Source organism: Chaetodon auriga, chromosome 19, assembly GCF_051107435.1.
Source record: "Chaetodon auriga isolate fChaAug3 chromosome 19, fChaAug3.hap1, whole genome shotgun sequence".
In the NCBI taxonomy this organism is placed as follows: domain Eukaryota; kingdom Metazoa; phylum Chordata; class Actinopteri; order Chaetodontiformes; family Chaetodontidae; genus Chaetodon; species Chaetodon auriga.
In genome coordinates, this window is record NC_135092.1 from 22,081,488 (window position 1) to 22,102,849 (window position 21,362).

Sequence of the window (21,362 nt, forward strand, 5' to 3'; positions counted from 1 at the left end):
CTTCATGCTGTGGTGTTTCACTTCAAAAGAGTCCAAAACCACCATTAAACACACTTTAATGATTATAGAGCAGCTTTCCATTTACTTTAGAGATAATAAACAAACACATCTAAACTAACAAATTTCAAGCATAGTTCTCAGTTTGAGTAATGTCGTGTATTCTACATAATGACATAGTTTTACTTCATTTCGTAATGATGTCATCACTCCGTGACATCACAGCACCAACTTTAAGCAACAAATCGACCCGCCTGCGACCACAAATACGACGCCATGTTTTGTTCCAAACTGCGACGTCAAAACGTTTTGAACTCACTCGCTCTTGACTTGAGCCTCTGCCGGCGCCTGCTTTATGGACACAGCAGCAGAGGCTCATGGGTATTAGAGTATTACTGTTTAGAGGCATCTGAATGAGACATTTTTTGCCCGAGTGGCCCATTTGTGATTTTGTTATCTTCATAGTGTTGACAGAATACTGGAGACAGCGTTCGAGCCATTGGTGGCTGACAATCCTTTGTCCTTAATTGGTCTCCAGTGTGTGACACATTTGCATTCATGGTGCCTTTGTTATGTTGTTGCACTCATCCCAATTAACTTATTTATAGCGAGAGGGTCATCATCTGACTTTGAACCATCCAAGCAGTGACGTGTTCTGAGAGGGACACATGAATACAGATCGACCGGGGGAGCCGTGGCTGAAGTGTGGCCTCTGGTTTGATCCACTGAACCCAAACATGTCGCCGTACGAGTACTCCAGCAGTATTGTTAAAACGAGAAATCAAAGGTGTGTGAAGCTGTTTCTGATGGAGTTTGAAAAGCAGCGCCTGCTGAACATATTGTACAATTAATTTCCTGTCATGTATCAGAAAAATGCGCTGACAGCTTCTGTAGCTGTGCTGCTACCTGAGTCACCGGGTTCATTCATCAGATGAATAATTAAAGCCCAGATGTTGTGAAGTCCATTAAAGCACAGATTGTGTTTATAACAAATTTCCCCCGTCGCACTTTTCAAGATTAATGTGCAGCGTTTATTTCTGGGCAGGAGACAATAGACACGTTGATGAGGGCTGACAGACTCGTGGCATTTTTGAGTTTTGTTTGATGGAAATTTGCTGTGACATTCACTGTTGTGACAGCTGTAGTTTGACGGGGCATTCAGCTTTCTGAAAAGATTGTCAGCCCAGAGACTTGTCATACGACGAGCGACTCGATAAGAAGATAACGAAGAGGATGAAACGACAAACAACCTTAAAGATTTGACGGATCTTGGGGGACGACATCAGCCCTCGGGTTCTGTGTAGTTTGAGGTTTGAGTGTCGCTTTAAACCTTTGGATCTCATTTAAAGAGATTTTCATTCCACCCCAAAAACAACTGATTTCAGTGATCAGCACCTTCAGTCAGAGTGAAGGAAATAATCAGTGAAATCAGCCACAGCTTGTTTCCAGCAAACTGCTGGGACTGCAGCATTAATACAGCTCGCAGAAAAGCAACTACAACAACAAAAAAAGGCCGACACAAGACGAGGAGTAGTGAGGAGTAACGAGGAGCCACAACGCTCCAGGACAACACTGCACCACCGATCTGAACGATGAGCAGAAAAGGTCACACCGCTGGGAAGGAGAAGAGCCGCTGAGCAGATTAACAACTTTAAACCTAATAAGGTGCGTTAGTCACCACGGCTGGAATGACAAAGGTCTAAAATACTGACTGAAACCTGAACTCGCTGCTCCTGATCATTACCGACCCTGCACACAAAATGAAGGACAGGGTGCTTATCACTCCTAAAAATGCCAAGTCATACTTATTATCCTGAAGGACGTTTCCTCTGGACCTCTGTGTGACTGTGTTCTCTGTCATACTGCTGGATTAACCAGTGAAAGCTTTCAGTTCACGTCCGACTAAATGAAAGTGCATGTTTGTTTTTTTGGTTTTTGCACACATGCATCTGCTTCCTGTTTAAGAATCAGATTAGCACCTTGTTGGTTTTGGTCTTTTTTATTTTTTTATGGAGGACAGGCTGGTAAACAAATGGATGTGTTTGAAGGTTTAGTGTCTATCTTCTGGCTCACTGAGGACTTCGCTGTCAGCACTTGATGAAATGACCTTAATGACGCTGATCGGCGTCCAGTCCGTCCCACTGACTCGTTCGTCAGTTTGGCTGTTTGCACATACGTCCCAAACCTAAATTCAGATGCAGACACGAAAGGTCACTGTGCCGCCACGAGGGCTCGGGTCTCTGAAGACCTTCCTGTTCGGGCCTTGATGTGCGCTGTTTCAAAGGCCGGTGGGAGAAGCTGTGCGGGGCCCCGTGGGGTGCAGCGATACCTGGGCGACCTCCCGATCCAAAGGCAGGATGAAAGGGACCACTTGCTGCTCCTTCACAAGGATTTTGAAGAAAATGGGAACATGTACCGTGGCTCACAATAATCAGGACAGCTGTGCCTATTTCAGGACATCAGTAGAGAGTTTTATTGATTCTGAGCATCTCCAGCAGCCTGATCCGCAGTGACAGCCGAGACTGGCATCACTAACCAGAGGTGCTCTGCTCAGACTCTGACGCAGTGTTTTGGTGGACTGCCCCCTTCAGGACGAGTCCAACCATCAACTCCTACAACGTGAAATGTGTTCTATTCGAGATGCTGCAGTGTTAATCTCTGAAAACAAAGGCTCATCGGTTAGACCTCAAATCCTTATTTCAAGTGAAAAAAATGTTGGTTCGTGTCACTTTTTAAATTACCAGTTAAAGTTATTACTTTGCTCTGTAATAAAACACAATGCTGCTCCTTTATTTCCACGTCTCGTACGTGGATCCATGGTGACACAGCTGACCGATCAGCACAGACCTGATAGCCTCAGATCTTTTATGGCACCTTCACGCTGCACTCTGACAGGATTACTACATGAACGCTGAAGCCACAGCATGTAAAATACTGCTGCAGTACTATTAAAACAAACACAGCTTTTGACAGAAAGAAAACCACTTGATTGTCCGACAGCCAGATTATTGATCGTTCAGACTATCGATCAGGTGCTGGAGCTGCCCTGAGATCTGCTGAATAGACGAGAAATCTGGTAAAACTTGCTTCACTTCCAACTTCACGTGGACGTCAGCGCCCACGTGCAAAGGTGACCTGTGTGATCACAATCAAACGCCTCTTTTATCTATCATCCACTCGTGGTATCAAGTGTCAGTGTGGGCGTTCAGGGCCATTATGCTGCTGGTTTGAATTCCCTGACTGTGCAGGAAATGAACTGTGGCAGATGTGAATGGGAGACACGCTCTGTGTCATCACTGTTGATGTCGGTTTGTTATCAGATGGATGACTGACGCCGTGAATATTAGCTGCCAGAAATTTCATTAAACTCCTCATTGCGTTTCTCTGTCTTGCCTCCATTTGTAGGTCTCACACAAACGTGTCTCGCTGAGGAACCTTAAACGCCACACGATGCTGAAGCAGCCTATTAGCGACGTGGTGTGTGCATGTTGAGTGCGTGCTTCTCACAAATGGACTGCAGGAGGAAAAAAATGGCGGCCGTGCGTCTGTTTATTTGACCGAGCAGGTGAGTTTGTGCTCGAAACAGGACGAGTGTTGTGGCAGAGAGTGAGATGGAGGCAGAATTCAATAGTCCTCAGTGACTGCACGCTTTCATTGGCACTCCAACACAATCAAGTCTGAGGCTGTAAAGCAGTGTCAAAAAAAGGCTCCAACGGCGCTGAAAGGGGGCGCCTGGCAACAATGAGGACGGGCTCCTTTGTGGTTGTGTGTGTGTGTGTGTGTGTGTGTGTGTGTGTTATTGTGTGTTTTTCTAAGCCTGAACCACTGCGCTAAAATACAGGAAAAAGCTCATCTTTTTGTTGTCTTTGTTAGTCTGTTTAATTTGTATTCCAGGAGCTGGTGGCTGTTTAAAGGGCTTCATCAGACCCGAGACTGGCTGCAAACTGTATCTGGAATACATTCCCTGTCTGCCATGTCCGTTCCCCATGGAGACTCACTGTGATAACTGCACACACACACACACACACACACACACACACACACACACACACACACACACACACACACACACACACACAAAGCACGACTCAGCCGTGCACAGGCTACAACAGTTTTTGGCTGCACTAATAAGACAACGTGCTGCTTAGCTTTGGGTTAGCAAACGCTTCAGCTGCAGGAGAAACTGTGATCACATCATATCTGATAACTCCAAAAGCAGCTGAATTAATCCTATTAAAGGGTCAAACCGGTTTATTACATCTTGGCCACAAAATGATGATGATGTACTTTTGACCATCATTTATATCAGTTAACGCTGCTCTCGCTGTGGCTTTCGGGGAAGCTCTGTTTTTCAGGGTGGGGGTGGGAAGGTACTGTGCACATGCACGTGCACACATGACCTACATGCAAAAATATACTATCAATACATTCCAGTTCACACAGAGAAGGGACAACAAAGGAACAGAAGAATGATTCACCTTCGTGACGCTGAGAAACAATAAGAGAGTCAACATACGGTGCGTAACGTGCCGCAGCAGGAACAGACAGCACCGTGTTCATTACACACAAACCACTGCAAACTGCTATGAGTGAATCAACACGCACGCTGACAAGTGCTTCATGATTCACCTAGTTTTTATTACAGCAAGCTAAATATACGGGAGAAAAGTCAGTGTTATTTGGAGGTAAATGAATCTCTGATGGTGATGCTGGAGGAACAAATGAGTTCAGTGAGTGTGAAGTGGACCTGTGCTGGTTTGTACTGCCTCCAGGAAGTAGCCACAGCCCTGCCGCAGCCCGAGTCCAACAGCTCTCACATTCACCTTCTCTGCTTTTACACATCACCAAAGTAACTGATGAAGGTGATGGAAATGAAGTACTGTGCTCTTACAAACTCAAGGTTACCGTATCGAGGCGCTCGCAGTGATTCCACAAAAAAACAAAAACCAAAGCAGCTCACAGCCAGAATACCATCATCAGCCTGTTAGATGTTCATCAGTCATACGGGATCTTCATCGTGTGTTTCCTGTTATAACGAGATGACACATCGAGCAGTTTGCTTCAGTTTGTTGGTTTTGTGACATAATAAGAGAAAGTGATGTGTTCCTACAGCGAGGAAAGTTTCTGAAAAACAAGCAAAAACTCTCACGAAAAAGCATTCCCAGACCTCACTAATCACTCTGGTGTGTCCGGCGTTGTTATCAATACGAACACAAGAACAATAATTATCAAGCGCTCGCTGCTAATTGGCTGAAGACGCTGGGAGTCGGTCTCCAGTAAAACATGACCTCTGTGACCTCAAATGTCTCTGCCTCTCAAACTCAGGCGCTGGGTAAGCACACTGCACTGATTTAATGATTTCCTGTGTGAGAGGTGACGAGTGCCAACACACACACACACACACACACACACTGATCGATGCTATCTGAGGACTGGTGCATGAACGGCGCTCGGGTCGGCGGGTTCAATGACCTGAAACCGAAAGCAGAGCAGCTATGGAACCAACCAATCAACGATGACCTCAGAACACATGCGGATAAGCAATCAGTGCACACACACACACTCGAACACACACACACTGACACATATATTATACAAACAAGCTTATTAGCATCCATATCATTTCCACTCTTATTAGTGCAAATGTTAAAAAACAGACTCATTAAAACTGAAGATTTGATCAGGATCTGATGAATTTGTGACACTGAGGAGCAAAACTCGTCACTCCTGATGTTTGTTGAGTTAATGGCTTAATTAATGACTGATTTTCACTGAGCTTAAGGATTAAAAACACCCTTCAACTAATGATGCAGAAGAGTGGAGGCAGCATTTTCAGAGAGAGTTAATTAAAGTTAATTAATTAAATGTGGCTGATTGGAAAAGGGAATTAAGTGCCAGTAAAAACAAATTTGTTTTTCTTTTTTTGTTAACGTTTAAACTTTAACAGCTTTTATGAAAAACCTTCTGTCAGTTCATAAAACGTAAATCCTGGAGGTGCAAAGATTAACAGATACACACCAAACTGCTGCTGCAAGAGGTGGAGATTACGCCGATACAGGGCCGATAATTCATGGCAGAATCTCCCATACGCTCCCACACTGACTGACGTGTCCTGAGTGCCTTCAGCCTCACTTTGCATTAGAACTGCAGAACACTTAATCACACACATAAAGTGGAACGTTTGCCAGCGGAACCTCAGACTTTGCTGCTCGTATGAGGGAGAAACATGTGCGAGGCTGTCAACTCAGCTAGCGTTAGCGGCTAATGCTGCTTCCAGCCGGCTACTGCTGTGTGCTGAGCTGTTTAAGTCTGCATGGAAGCAAATGTTCTCATCTGAGAGTAAAACACATGTTCAAAAGGAAGCAGCAGAAAGGAAACACGGGAGAAGTCATGAGACAGAAATACTTTGAAACAGACATGAAAGAACTTGGATTTATCACCATAAACAGACGCGGCGGCGAGAAGATTGGCAGCAATATGAAACTCCTTGAAGAGGAATTATTTAAGATCAGCTGTGGTGGTTTGATGCGATGTGACGAACAGAAGCTTAATGGACCAATCAGCACGTGGAGCGTCCTGGTAGCCGATTGGTTCCGGTGCATCCCACATGACCGTGTGTGCAAATCCAGCTGGCGACCTTTGTCTCCCCGCTTCCTGTCTGTCTAATAGAATATGCCCAAAAATAATCTAACAAATAAATAAATAATAAACAACTAAAAAAAAGAGGTGCCTGACCCGCGGTTCACACAGCAGTGTTGAGACTTGAGACGAGCGTGTCGGCTCCTCTGTCAGCCTCTGCGACCTCTGGTCAGCCAGCGTCGCAGAAACACGGGTTACCAAAAATAACTAATTGTGGAGGATGACCTGAGGTGAGCGTCGTTTCGATCGAGTGACCTTCATCATGACGGTGTGTGCAGTCGCTGCTTTACCTCGTCCACACCTGTCTGGATCCAGCTGTGCAGAGGCCACATCTGCACGTCCAGTTATTCAAAGAGGGAAAACCAACTGACAGCTCTGAACTGCAGCGTTTCACATCAGGACAAACACATCTGCATTGTTTTTCTGTCCGATCATGTTCAGTGAATCTGCTGAAGCTGCGGATCAATAACGTCTCATCTTATCTTGAATGTTTATCGAATTGTCTGAGAGAGACGGAATCTGCATGCAGTCTCCCTCAGCGGCGAAGACTTGATGCTGGAACGTTGTGGTTTCAGCCTGAAGCCTCAGCTGGTGTGTGTGTGTGTGTGTGTGTGTGTGTGTGTGTGTGGCAGAGGCAGGTGCTGCTGCAGCCAGCCATGACCAGCTCAGCTGAGCAGATGGCATCGTCTGTGGGCTCCTCTTCCTTCCCACCGTCCCCCATCGTCCACTTTCTCCCCCTCCTGCATGACGACCAGCCTGCTGCTGCAGCTGTGTTTCCTCCTCCACCTTTCATTCACCTCCACGTCCACCGTACCGTCCTCCATACTTCCACATCCCGTCTCAGCTGTGATCAGAGCCTCTCTGACTCATTTCTTTGCCTCTCTGTGTAGACATGGCATGCAGCCGCCTCGCTGTTTCTCCCCTGGGCCACACGTGTGATTAATGAGCGATAAATCCTGTTGCTCAACCATATAAACTGTTTCCCAATTGGATTGTAGAACAACAACGCCAAAGCTTTCTTCTAGGAAGGTCTTTTTTTTTTTTTTACCCATCAGCAGCCACACGAGAAAGGCACTTTGTTATGGACTCCTCCACCATCATGGTTTGGCCCACAGACACCCACAGAGATATCTGTGTCGTTAAAAATAGGTTATGTTCTTTGTTTCAGCATCACGTTTCCAGCTTTATAACATTTCATGATCTAAGCGTGTTGCCTTAAATACACACGTTTACCTGCCACAAAATAATCAAAGACAATAAGAAGCAACTCTGGATTAAAACATGTTAGAGGATGACGGCGACAGCTAGATCGATTGTTAGTGACTTTAAAGGGCCCTATAGGAAAAACACACACATTCAAGGTGGCTTACAAAGAGTGTCTGTCCACTAGAGGGCGCTGACACGTTTACTGTTCTACTGAGATGTTCCACTGGCGACAAATCTTGCTCTAAAAAATTAAGAGCATCCTTATGGAGAATGTTTATTTTCTGTGTTTTCAGGTAAGAAGACTCACACAGACACATCTTATCCTTAAGACCAAATCTAAATGTCTGTATAAATGAAAGAATGAATGAATCTTGTATTATTGTCATGTGTGTATAACTACATTCAGTCTGCGTGGGATTACACGGCACCATGAATGAAAACAAGCCCGAGCGCAGCATTAAAAATGGAGGAGCAGATCCTCAGATATCACCAAACGTACGAATCCCTGACAGAAATATTTATTAGGACGGGAGAGAAATCAGAATCAGCTAATTAAATATTCCATCTTTCCTTCTTTTCCTTTAGAGACAAAGTTAACAAACTTTAAGACGTGAAAATTAAACATCCCTTCCAGTTTTTGCTCCTCTGAACGGCACAATATTTCTGGGTTGAGTCGAGTCATTTCATGGAACATTAACTCCCTTAAATTATCATAATTTGCTCAGCACAAAAGAAAATGGGACTCATTTCCACTTCAGTCAGATCGCACCGTTCACACCGTTTTCCTCCTGAACGCCGCTGAATTGACCCGCCTCAAAGGAGGAACACCGAAGTCCCTACAGAGGAATCCGATCTGATCCGGGACCAGACGTTGGTTTCATCTGCACGCCTCCTTAATTTTAGCTTCGACGGGATGTTTTCCAACCATTTGTCCTCAAATTTCAAAACAAGCTTCATAACATTACAACACAAATCCAGTCAATGAGCAGAATCTCCACCTCCTCAGCACTCATAAAGCTCATTTGCATAAAGAGGAGTAAGTTATTCTCCTCCTTCCACCTGAGCTCAGACTCTCCTCTTTTACTTCTGAACCAGGTTTACAGAAAGGCAAACATCAGGTGTTTGTTGCTCCACAGCCCGCAGACGGACGTCAGCGACACACAGATGACTGCCGACGCCTCCTGTGATGACTGACCCTCTCACATCAGCGCTCCCGCCTCATAAATATGTTTGTCACAGCAACCGGCTGATCTTAGCATGAGGAGCGCTTGTGTGAGCGTCTCCTCGTATGCATCCGAGGCGACGAGGCGTGCAGGAGGACGCCGGCTGAGTGCGAATGATGAGGCGGTCGTGGCTGCAGAGAGAGAGAACGTGAAGGCAGGGATGGCTTAAAGTAGTGCAGCTCTGCGCTGCTGCAGCGGTGGGACTCCGTGTGTCGTCTTATGTGAAAACATTTAATCCTCACGAGGATTAAACGTCCTAAAAAGAAAGAAGGAAAAGGAAAATATTCCCGAGTCAGAACATTTCTCCTTCTTTTCAGGGCTGCTTCAGAGTTCGATGTGGGTTTAGGCTAAGATTAGGATAGGATTAAGTGGAAATGTCAGAGTTAGTAATGGTAAAGGTTAGGATTAGGGGGAATGGTTAGGGACTGAATACAGTCTCCAGCAAGTATGCAGCAGTAATACTAATGTGCGTGTGCGGGTGTGTGTGCTGACATGTTTTTTAGCTGCTTCGCTGAGCAGAAACATCGCTGTTTGAGTGCACTCGCAGCCACAAGTCATTGAAACTCTCCTCACACTCCTGCCTGCCTCCAGTTAGCAGCGGGGAGGACTGAGGGGGGAGGAAGAGGAGGGCAGCGATGGAAGAAAGTGATGCCAGTTGATGCCAGAGGAAACAGACAGCTCTGTCCCTCCACACACACTCGGTGCTTCACACAAGCCCGACTCTGAAGGAGCTGGAAGGACGCGATCGTTTCCTTTGGACCGAAACTGACCTGAAATCAGCTCAGAGTCAATACATTTAATGTTCTTCCTCATCGGCTTCACTGATCTCTGTATTGTGAATCTGATGCAGCAACATGTTTCACAGACTGGGAAAGATGTGGAACGCTCCCAAAACACCTGTTTGGATCACAGGTGAACAGGTGAAATACTAAAAATGACCATAACCAAAAGGATAAACATTAAATTATTACAGCTTTTTTTAATAGTTTTGTCTATAATTTCTATTGGTTATGATAATTTTACACCCACTGAGCGAACAGCTGGGATCAGGAACAAGAGACGACGTTTAAACGGTTCAGACAGATTATCTAAACCTGTTTTCACAGCAGACATTTTGACTTGGCTGAGCAGGAAAAAGCTCAGGTGTGTCAGAGCAGAACCCTGAAACTGAAGCAGCTAAATGGAATTCAGCCGTCATTAATTTCATTGTTCATGACTGTGCAGCTGTCAGGTCTCGATCCCTGCTGAGTTTCCTTTTTCAACAAAACACCAAAACTACGATCAGGAATCATCTGAGAATCACAGCTGATGGATCTTCTGATCCGCTGACCTCCATTAAAACACATCAGTGAGCCTCACACACACACACACACACACACACACACACACACACACACACACACACACGTCCTGCAGCCACAAACGCTCACCACAGCACCAAATGTGGATTCATCCTCTGCTGAAAATAGTCCCGACAAATGTTCTGTTTCCTCCTGTTTGACTGATGAAAACTACAGCGAGCAGCTAAACTTTATATCTGTGAGCCATCTTTAAAGATTTACGTCTTCAGAGGGAACCAATGGGCTTGAAGCTGAAACCCACAGACAGGAAATCAGGAAGTATTGAGAGACGGAATAATATTTTGCTGGTTTTAGTCTTTTCGTGTTTGTTGAGAATAAGAAAAAATGTCACCAGATTTCTATGATTTGGTAAATTCTCAAGTGACTTTGCAGCAGTTTCAGCTACGATCGCTGAAGGCTCACGATGTGCTTTGGAAGCTGCTTGCATAAAGTGAAATACTGTCTGAAATGATGTAATATCTGTGTGACTTGCAGTTCAAGGGATTCAGCTTTTAAAAAGGGATTTCATTATCAAAGTGTTTGAAAAGAATATCTGCAAAACGCTCTTAATCTAACGCTGTTGAATGTCCACAAAGCCAATAATTACCCTCCAAGGCTGATGTGATAAAACATCTCCGGGTGGAGTGAGCTCATAGCCGCTATCAGAGCGTGTGTGTGTGTGTGTGTGTGTGTGTGTGTGTGTGTGTGTGTGTGTGTCTCAGGGCCTGTCACAGGTATGTGAGCTCTGTGCTTTTAATCCATGAATAAAAGAAAAGGTGCATGTATCTCCTCACCAGACACATCAATTGTGAAAGAGAGCGCCGAGCCGAGCGGAGTCAAAGAAGAGAGGAGGAATGCTTTTAGCGTGGAGCTCAGGGCGGCCATGACCCAAATGGAAACATCCAGCAATAAATCATGAGGCAGAAAAGAAATAAAAGTGAACCGTGACGAGAAACACCGACTGGAATATTGGGTGTTAAAACCCAGATACGTGGCAGTTTCAACGCCTTCGACAGTAATTAAAAACAGCCGAACACGTGTTTTCTTCTCTGCTGACGTCAAGTTGATATACGAAGAGATGCAGATATGAAAAGTGCATCGCTCAGGCTTTCATGGTATAGAATCATATATGTGCTCTGAAAGCTGTCCATTACACTCTAAACTGTTAAAGCGAGGAGCTTTTTTCCAGGAGGGGCGATGAAATATGAATTTTACTTTAAGGCTCCGATGAATCAGACCTGACCTGAGCGCCGATCAATGACCTGCTCTGTTTTTCCAAAATGCCCGGCAGCATTGTTCCCGTCCAGACCTTCATGAGTAAATGATCAGAAGTCGGCGTTGGCTGAGTAAAAATCGATCACAGCTCAGGAGATGCACAAGGTGCCGACGGAGTCAGGCCGTAAATGATGACAGCAGGCAGGACATCTAACGTGTCTGTGGACTTTATGAGTGTACATTTCACGGCTGCAGATCGGCGCTGAGCGACGTGATTGATTTCATCTCTTTCATAATGTCCGGGACTGTTTTTGGCAGCCAAGACTCAAATCACAGATGTCCCACCAAGAGCACTTTAATATTTTATATTTATATAAAAAAATCCTGCTTGATGTCTGGAACAATAAATGATGAAGGACGCATCATCATCTTTGTTTTCTTCACCACGGTGAGTTTCTTTGGATGATCAATCAGTTGAAAGGTGATGAATGCAGTGTGGACAAAATAACTGCAGCAAGTTAATGAAGTAAAGAGACTGTCCTCATCAGATCAGGATCCGTCCAGTATTCTGGTTTCTCTGTTTAACGGTTCGGCCTCACGGAGCCGCTCGCTGCGGGCTCTCAGCCTTATTAAAACACTTCTTGCATGCAGCTACATTACACTGCAATGCCAGTGTGGAAATGAATGGAAGCCTGGAATACCTGGAGGGCTGGAAATCAATCGAAAATATACAGCAAAATAAAAGCACGCAAAAAGCAGCAGTAAGGTCATTTAAACTGGCGCCTTCTGCCTCTCTATCAACAGCTGACTCCATGAATTCAGTTTGAGAAACGGCTTCAGAGTAACTGAGCTGCAGCGTCTCTCCTGTCGGCTTCTTTTAATGATTTTTGGAACTTGTGAAAGTGCAAACATAAGAAGAAAAAGTCTGTGGAGCAATCTGACATAAACAACCGTCTTCCACTTCAGAGCATGACTGGCAGCCATCATCCTGCAGGAAGCTGCAGTCTGGAAGGAGGCTTTGCATCTCCTCAGCCTTTAAATTCATCCAACATCACGCCTCGAAACTGCTGGACCATAAATTTCCCCAAAGCTCAGAGGGGCTTTGTCGGCGCGAGAACTCTGCACACCCCGTGACAGGAATCAATCAATCAATCCCCGACCGGGCAGCCGAGCGGAGCAGCGCTGATACATTGAACCTCACGGCCCAGACCTGAGCCAATCAGGGTGGAAAAACAAGCAGACATCCTTTCTGTCCCACAATGCTCGGCTCATCTCCGCAGGCTCTCAGACCTATTCGAGCTGAAGACAAACACACTGACTCGACAGCGTGACAGGCGTAGCTATCAGCGCGGCGCGGCGTGGATTATCACGCACGCAGACGCTTGTTTGTCGAACGCGTCAACAGGCCTACTTCAGTGGGATTCCCATATCAAAGGCAGATAGATGAGGGAGCAGAGCGCGGGCTTAGCCTAAGCTTTGAGGCAAATGGGAACTGAAATATTAACCTTTTAAAAGGCTCGGCTGCAGACGCACTTGATTGTGCCAATCTGCTCTGAGTGAGCTTGACGAGGCGAAGTGTCAGGACGAGCTCGAGCGTGTGTAACTCAGTCAGACTGAAAATCCAAATTGTCACTTTAATCCCAGACAACCGTATCAAATCTCTCTTTGGATCACAATTCATCATTTGCCACCGAGCAGAAATGAACAACATTTTCAATTCCCTTTCTAAGTGCGTCTGAGGAGTCAGGCTGTAAGTGCAGATTTGTTTTGAAAGGGGAAATATTTTCCCTTTTCTGCAGGAAGCTGATGAAAACATTTGGCGGCTCTTATTCCTCCGTGGGCCCTCGGAGGCTCGGCACCAGTCAGAGGCCGACATCGAACCGGAGATTCAGTCCACTCTCCCGTCTGTCGCTGAACATGAAGCAGCAGGGAGACGTTTAGCTTAGCTTAGCTTAGCTTAGCTTAGCATAAAGAGCGAGCGAGTGCATGAAAGTACATAAACCCCCATAAAACCATAAATATGATAACTGAGGTGTTGTTCGGTGGATTTTATGACTTCTAGAAAGAAAGCAGATTCCCTGTTTCCAGCTTCACTGCTAATCTAAACTAAGCTAAGCTAAGCTAACTGGCTGCTGATTGTAGCTCCATATCTAACAGACAACCTGCTAAGCTAACAAAAATATTTTCCCACAAATATTGAACAATCTCTTTAAAACATGCTTACACTCATTTCTGTGCCCAAAATCTGATTAATCAGCTTCCTCTCATGCTGAATGTGTGTCACACTCCTGACCTTTTAGACCAATCACAGGTAAGTTACAGACACACAAACAGCAGCTCCACGCACCAGCATCAACAGACTGGAAGCCCCCCCTCGTTCCTGAAGACGTGCATTCACGTTTTAATTTGGAAAACAAAGAAACTATTTTTTTCAGGGTGGAATTTAACCATTAATGCTTCAGTTTCATCTTGTTTCTACTGAGTCACTGTGGCTCCACACAGAGGCAGACAAGTCGCTGGATGAAATGTGACATGATTTTGGGTTTTCAGCTTCAAAAAAACACACGATGACAAGCAGAAGCAGGCGGAGTGATGACTTAACCGAGCCAGTCACTGGTTCTACAGCAACAGTGTGGAAATACAAGAGAACACGATACAAGATACAAGAACGACGCAGGAGCACACTTATGTCCATAAGTCTGTCACCCTGCTGCATGCTGGGAAACTTACCCACACGCCTGCTCTCAGGACGCTAGAGGAGCGTTAGCATGTAAAGCTAACACCAAAGCTTCATCGCTGCATCAGGATGCTTCTAGATCCAAATAGTTGACGCAGACGTGTGGATGAATCTGCTGCTTTCTGGTGTGCTCAGGCCTTAAGACTCTCAAAGGGATGTGGGTAATCATATGTGGCATTTTGTATGTAAATGAGTCTGTATGTGACGGACGAAGAGGTAAGATTCACCGCATGAAGGTCTGAGTCAGAGCTAAACCCACAAAATCAACTGATGTTAGCTGTCTGCAGGTCTGTCAGTGAACACGTCACTGAAACACAACGAGCAGCCGCAGCACAGACGTGCCAGACCGGATCGTTCATGTTTCCACTGTGAAGCACGTAGTTCATGTCTACAGTCAGACAAAACACAGACGGTGAAGAATATCTGTGCTTAAAGTTCATAAAGTCGACTATAAAGTTACATCATTGTGCATCCAGCAGCAAACATTTCATCCAAACTGTAATCCAGCAATTTAAATCCACCGGCAGGAAAAACAAAACGAGCATAAGCTCAGTTTATCCATGGAGCCTGTTCACGTGTTTATCCTTAAAACGCTACCATCAGCCTAAAAATGGTTTTTATATCAGAGTCTTTATTGATACTGATATCAGCCCGTGATCATATTCTTCTTATTCATCTGGAGTAATGTGTTCATTTCGTGCACACATTCAGAACCTGTTCTACAAATGCTCTGATAAATAAAGACTCAGGGTTGGAGACGGGTGACAGAAGCACACACACACACACACACACACACACACACACACACACACACACAAACATCCATGGTTTAAAACAGACAAACACAAAGTTAAGCTTCAGTTAATTGCTTCTATTGTCGAGAAGTGTCGGCAGCATCCGTGCAATCCTGCAGCCATCCTGCAGAGGATAATCCCGGATACTGAGGCAGGCACCAACAACTGGCACTGAACAACACACACACTCACACACTTTCAAAGCCCTTTAAACAGCCGCACTGGGTCACAAAGGTCTAAGCAGACCTGCTGAGGTGGAGACATGACTGACAGTAAGACCTGCACTGATTCAGGTGTCCTCCTTTGATGTCAACACTGCACATGGAGGAAGGTTAGAACCAGGGGAACATCAGGGGAGACACATAACACCCCGAGCAGCTCCTCCACACACACACACACACACACACACACACACACACACACACACACACACACACTTTGAATAATTCACTGGGATGTCGTCTCTGGTCCGCGTGCTGCTGAGGTCTGGACCATATGTCAGACTGGGTGAGAGACCAAGAAGCTGCAGCTCTCACTTCTGGTCCTAATGAGTGGAGGGGCTAATTGAGATGGCAGCTTGTGCATCGTACACTCCTCCAGCTGCAGCAAACACAAACAAGGATAAACACACACACACACACACACACACACACACACACACACACACACACACACACACACACACACACACACACACAGAGCAGTCAGGACAAAGACCTCAAACCAACTGCTGGATCTAAACGTGGCTTTTGGTCTTTTGGATATTTTTGAGCAAATCCAAAGGAGGATTCTGAGTCTTTTGCTTCTTTCAGCCATTTGAATTATGAAGCAGGTTTTTGATTGATTTTCTATGTTTCAGGCAGCTGTTTGGTTCATCTACGAAGCTCTTTGTTTGGTAACCTCTGCTTTTTGGTGCATTTTAAGAAATCTAATATTTAGGTTTTCTGCCAAACAGCAACTGCTTACAGAAACATTTATATCTCCAAACTGCTCACTGGCAACATGAAATCATAATTCTGAATGTATCTGCATCCGTCTTCAGGGTGTTTGGGTTTTGGATAAGGCTGATGATAGTTTACATTTTTACAAATCCCAGTTAAAGACCTCGCTAACTGGTTTCTTCTTAAGATGAAAATCTTTAAAAACACCTCAGAAATATTTAGTTTATTTAGACGTAGCAAGCAGGAGGAAATAGAGAGTATTTATTGGGACTAATTTCAGCAGCGGATTAATCCACATTTGTGGCAGCAGGACAGTGTGTGTGTGTGTGTGTGTGTGTGTGTGTGTGTTCATGGTGATGGAGGAACAGCAGTGAGGCTCCCTGATGTGTTTTAATGGAGGTCAATGACTCAGAGGAAGAAGATCCATCAGTCTGTGATACAAACACAAAGCTTGCCAGAAGTTCTGCTGCAACTAATGATTATTGATTGATTATTGACAGCCTCGTTCTGCAACCAGCTCAAATCTCACCCCCTGAAAACCAGACAGTTTTCAATAAAATATGGAGTCCATGTTCACCCTGTGATAGACCGCCTGTACTGACCTGAAACCAGCAGGAAATCAAACTCAAATCTCGTATCGTGCTTCAGAAAATGCTCTGCGCTAAAGCAGCACGTAGAAAATATCTGGTTGATCAGACCAACACGGTAAAGACGTCAAACCTGGACCGCAGCTCTGTGCTTCATCAGGAAACACAGCAGTGCGTCTTCATTAAGAGCACAATGAGCTGTATAACCGTGTTAATCAGGGGCTCATATTCCACTGAGCTCTCCCACAAATGAAAGGTTAAACCCCCTCTAAGCCCACCTGTGCTGTGCCGCTGGGCCAAGAGTGCCGCTGATTAAAACGGGGTCACCTCCAGCTCTGTGTTTCCGTCTCAGCTCTCCCGCCTGCTTCGGTCTTCTAAGCACCTCTTTCCTTCTCTCTGCTGCTCGTCTTCCTGCAGTTTGACTTGAGTCTGCCGGCACTTCTCCCCGTCAAACATCGTTCACGGATAAACAGCACAGTCTAATTCACGAGGATATAATACATGAACGGGAAAATGCTTTGAACAGATAAGAACAGCACCAAATGCTATTGATTCATTCTGACACGAGCGTCTCAGCACTCATAACAAATCCAACATCAAGAGAGCTGCTCGCTCTTCACAGCCGAACGGAGATCTACAGAAAAATCCAAATTCATTCAAATCTATTAGAAGCACGTCCTCATCACGAGACCTCAGCTCCTACTGCGACCGTCATCGTCTGCATCTAACGGCTGTTTTTACCATTAATCAACGAATCATCTCGACTGTTAAATATCTGCTTCCCGGCTCTTTGAGGACGATGTGCTTCTGTTGGCCTCATCAGACCGTGACCTTCAGCGAGCACTGGAGCAGAAACCTGAGGCCACGGTTCTCTGCCGGGGAGCGAGCTGCAGCCCTGAGTGAAGGAGTCTGAGCGCGTCGGGGTCTTGCTCACATGAAATCGAGGCGGATCTGTGCAGCGTCGCAGTAATATGGACCTTTTACCGGCTGGAATCTGAGGTCATGAGCTTTGATAGACTGAATGGATGCAAAGTGAGTTTGCTCCATGTGTGATCAGGATCCTCAGTGCTGATCCAGAACATGCTTCATCCTAAACCAGTTAGGGAGCTTCAGGATCCTCCAGGATGAGCTGCAAACGGGGAGAAGGACGTTCAGACTACCTTGTTTGACCTGCTGCCACCACGACGAGAGGCAGGAAGACGGATGGAAGGAATCATCTTTTATTATCAGATTAATTCAAACACTGTTATTTTGTGTGTTGTGTGAGCAGCTAAACTCACATGTATGTATGAGGAGTATTATATTCTTTTTTTAACTAACAGATACAGATCACAGCTCTTCGTTGACTTTCTTCTTCTTCTTCTTCATATTCTCTGCTGCTTTTCCATCTCGGCCTCACTTCCCCTCATTCTCCACCTCTTTCTCATGCTTACTGTATTCTGAAAAGTTTGCAGCCGGAGGATCTGGTTGTATAATAAGTCCAGAGTTACTCAACCATAAGAAACAATCTCCTCCGTCTCCCCCTCAGTTCCATTTTTCTCTCCTCTCACTCACAAGTAATAGGAGGGGGGAAAAAAGAGGCGAGAGCCGACTGAAGGAGGACAGGAGGAAGGAAGCCGAAGAGGAAACGCGAGAGGTGATGTGATGAGAGGAGAAAGCCAAGTTACGAGATGAATGAGTTCCTGAGAGGAGAGGAGAATCTATATTTTTCACATCAAGCCGACATGCATTCACAACCAACTTTGTACAGCACAACAATGCCAGTGTGGGTCGATAAAAGCGCTCCGTGCTGCTCTCTGGATGCAAACTGCAGTTGGCTTCGCTTCCCAGCTGGAGCGCTTGATTCTGCACTCAGCTGTCGAGCTGTCTTCCTGGCAGATTATCACTCTCACCCCGAGAAATTAGACCACGCAGTGATCCAGCCTATCTTCATACACAGGCGCAATCCGCACATTAAAAACAGCAGCATGCGGACACACACACACACACACACACACACACACAAACACACCATCACACGCCTGTTCTGTGACAGTACATCTCTGCTGGGTGATCTCATTAACCACAGACACCGACGGTGAGATGAAGCCAGTGATGCAGTGCAGGATACTCAGTGTGTGTGCGTGTGTGTGCGTGTGTGTGCACGTGTGTTTGTGGCTGCACTTACAGATCGAACATTTGTGCACGTACATGTGGAGAGACAGTAGTGACAAGGATTAACAAGCAGACTGAAGCATGCTGGGAACTGATTGATGAACTCTGTGTGTGTGTGTGTGTGTGTGTGTGTGTGTGTGTGTGTGATGGGTAAATAATTGAACACAGTGAAGATGTCCTCACTGACAGTCGTGGGACATTCAATGACTCCATGAGACCAACTGTCACTTTGGATTTTCAAAGTAAAATCAGAGCGAAAGTGAAGAAATCTTGCGGAACGAGACGATCAGCAGATCTCAGATCAGTCACAAAGCATCATTTCAGGCCATGACAGGCGTCAAGGTTTCACTGTGATGATAATAATGAGACTTTGATGAGACCTAACTAATTTAAACCCAGCATGCTTACAGAGGAAGTAGAAACTCAATTAGCGCCGCAGCTAACGATTATTTCCTTTATTGATAAATCTCTCCCAGAGCCCAAGGTGACATCTCCGATGGCTTGTCTTGTCGATCTGCACTTTAAAACCCACATTTATTAAGTGTTCAGTGACATAAAACTCTCCAATTCTCACAAAACACGGTGAAAAAACGTTTAATTTTCTGGACGTCGATTTATCAGCTTCAGCTCTAAACTTCATTTGAAGGATATGAAAAGAAAACAGGCTCGATAAAGGAAAGATTCAGCGTGCGAGGGATGTTATTAAAGGCCCACCTCCACTCAGAAATGGACTCTGGTTAGAGTTAAAATAACCGTGTTTTAAACTGAAGCAGAGGCCGAGACAAGAACCAAAAACACTGGATCCACCTTCAATTTGCATATGTCTTTGTACAGTTATCCACACCAACAACCCTGATGACATCACCAGGGTCATTTTCAGAGACAAAGCTCCAGACGACTTTAAACACCTCATGAGACCGTCCTCTGCAGAAAAACAGCATATCCCACAAAACAGCATTCGTTTACGTTGAACTGACGCTTCATGGAAGCTGATGAGCGTCCAAACGAAGATGAAACGAGCTTCAGCCGGGGCTGATGGGTAGAAAACCACGCAGCAGACGGGCTGCTTCAATCCAACAGCAACATGAAATCAACACCAACGCTGCATCGAAACACTGAGTTAAAGCTGAGTTTAGGTAACTGAGGGACACACTGGACCGTCCTTTACGACAGGAAATGAGGTAACGCTGACCCACAATTCACTGCAGCAGCAACATCTAAAGCGACCACGACAAACCCACCTCATCAACATCCGCCATCACATGATTCTGTGTGCTGGATCTCATGTTTTCCACTGAGGACAAAGGAAAAGGTTGTTTTTTTGTTTTTTACCTCATCCAGGCTTGACTCGGTGCTGTATTGATCCACAATGGGTCCATTTATTGATTCTCTCATATTTCAGTTCAATAACAGTGATTTAAAAATACCTTTGACTGCTCAGAACAAGCCCTGTCTTCAGTGTCTTCGTCCCCATTGTCTCTGGTTAACTCAGTCCTGCTCTGGTGCTCCGTGGACACAGATTGGACCGACACGCAGCACATTTTGACCTGATGATCATCAGACTAAAAATCAAATGAAGTGATCACACTGCAGCCAGTTATTTGTAATGTTTGATTTGTGTTTGTGTTTTCTAGACGGTGCAGATAAGTTAAGTCAGGTTTAAATCTGATGCTCAGCCTTTCTTCCCTGCATGCTCCAACTTTGCTGACTCTCTGTCCTCCTGCTTTGTGTTTTCAGTGCTGAGGCTCAAACTGAAGGGATCCCCCAGTCTCCCACTCTGCGCGTGACAAACTAACCGCAGAGCTTGTTGACAGGTGATCTCTCTCTGCGTTCACTCCTGATCGAGGCTCCCACGCACACGAGTGGGCTCCGGTCCACTTTCTGTCAGGATGCCTGCGCAGCCTGGACCCTGCAGCAGCGTTCATTTCAGTGCGCTCTCTCTCTCTCTCTCTCTCTCTCTCTCTCTCTCTCTCTCTCTCTCTCTCTCTCTCTCTCTCTCCTCCTACGAGTCGCGGGAGGAGATGTCTCCAAACATGACAGGAATGCCCACAAAGACGAGTTGTTTTTGCAGCTGAACTCAAGCTGCTGTCATTCAGTTTGGACAGGAGCCAAAAGCAGAGGACGGGGGGGTTTGGAGTGAAAAACATGCAGCGGCTTATTTTAGACCATAAGCAAAGAAATAGATCGTACCTCCGGCCGAGACGCCGCTCCACAGCAGCCCGATCCACAGCACCGCCGGGAGGGTGATGCGGAGTCGGTACCCGACCGAGCAGGCGGCCGGCGGCATGGCGACAGGAGCCGGTCCAGAGGAGAGGGTGTGTGAACGCAGCACAGGGGGTGGAGGACAGAAGCCGGACTCTCGGGTCTGTCGGCGAGCTGATCTGCGGTCAGTCGGGCAGGTGCAGCCGGGAACGTCGCGGTCCGAATCAGAGAGTGGCGACGCTCCGCATGTCAGCGCAGCATCCTCCTGACTGCGAGGAGCGCCTCCTGCTTTCTGCCTCCGATCTGTCCTCCTTTTCTCCTCCGCGG

General features: G+C 45.9%; 1 protein-coding gene across 2 annotated transcripts in view; it reads right to left on the reverse strand.

Moving 5' to 3' along the window:
- sez6l (seizure related 6 homolog (mouse)-like) overlaps positions 1–21,362 on the reverse strand; it is a 43,901-nt gene extending 22,539 nt beyond the window's left edge. For both annotated transcript variants that reach the window (XM_076757617.1, XM_076757615.1), the window contains exon 1: positions 21,024–21,362. In XM_076757617.1, coding sequence (XP_076613732.1) covers positions 21,024–21,120 — 97 coding nt within the window. In that variant the 5' untranslated portion in view covers positions 21,121–21,362. The remainder of the gene's footprint in view (positions 1–21,023) is intronic.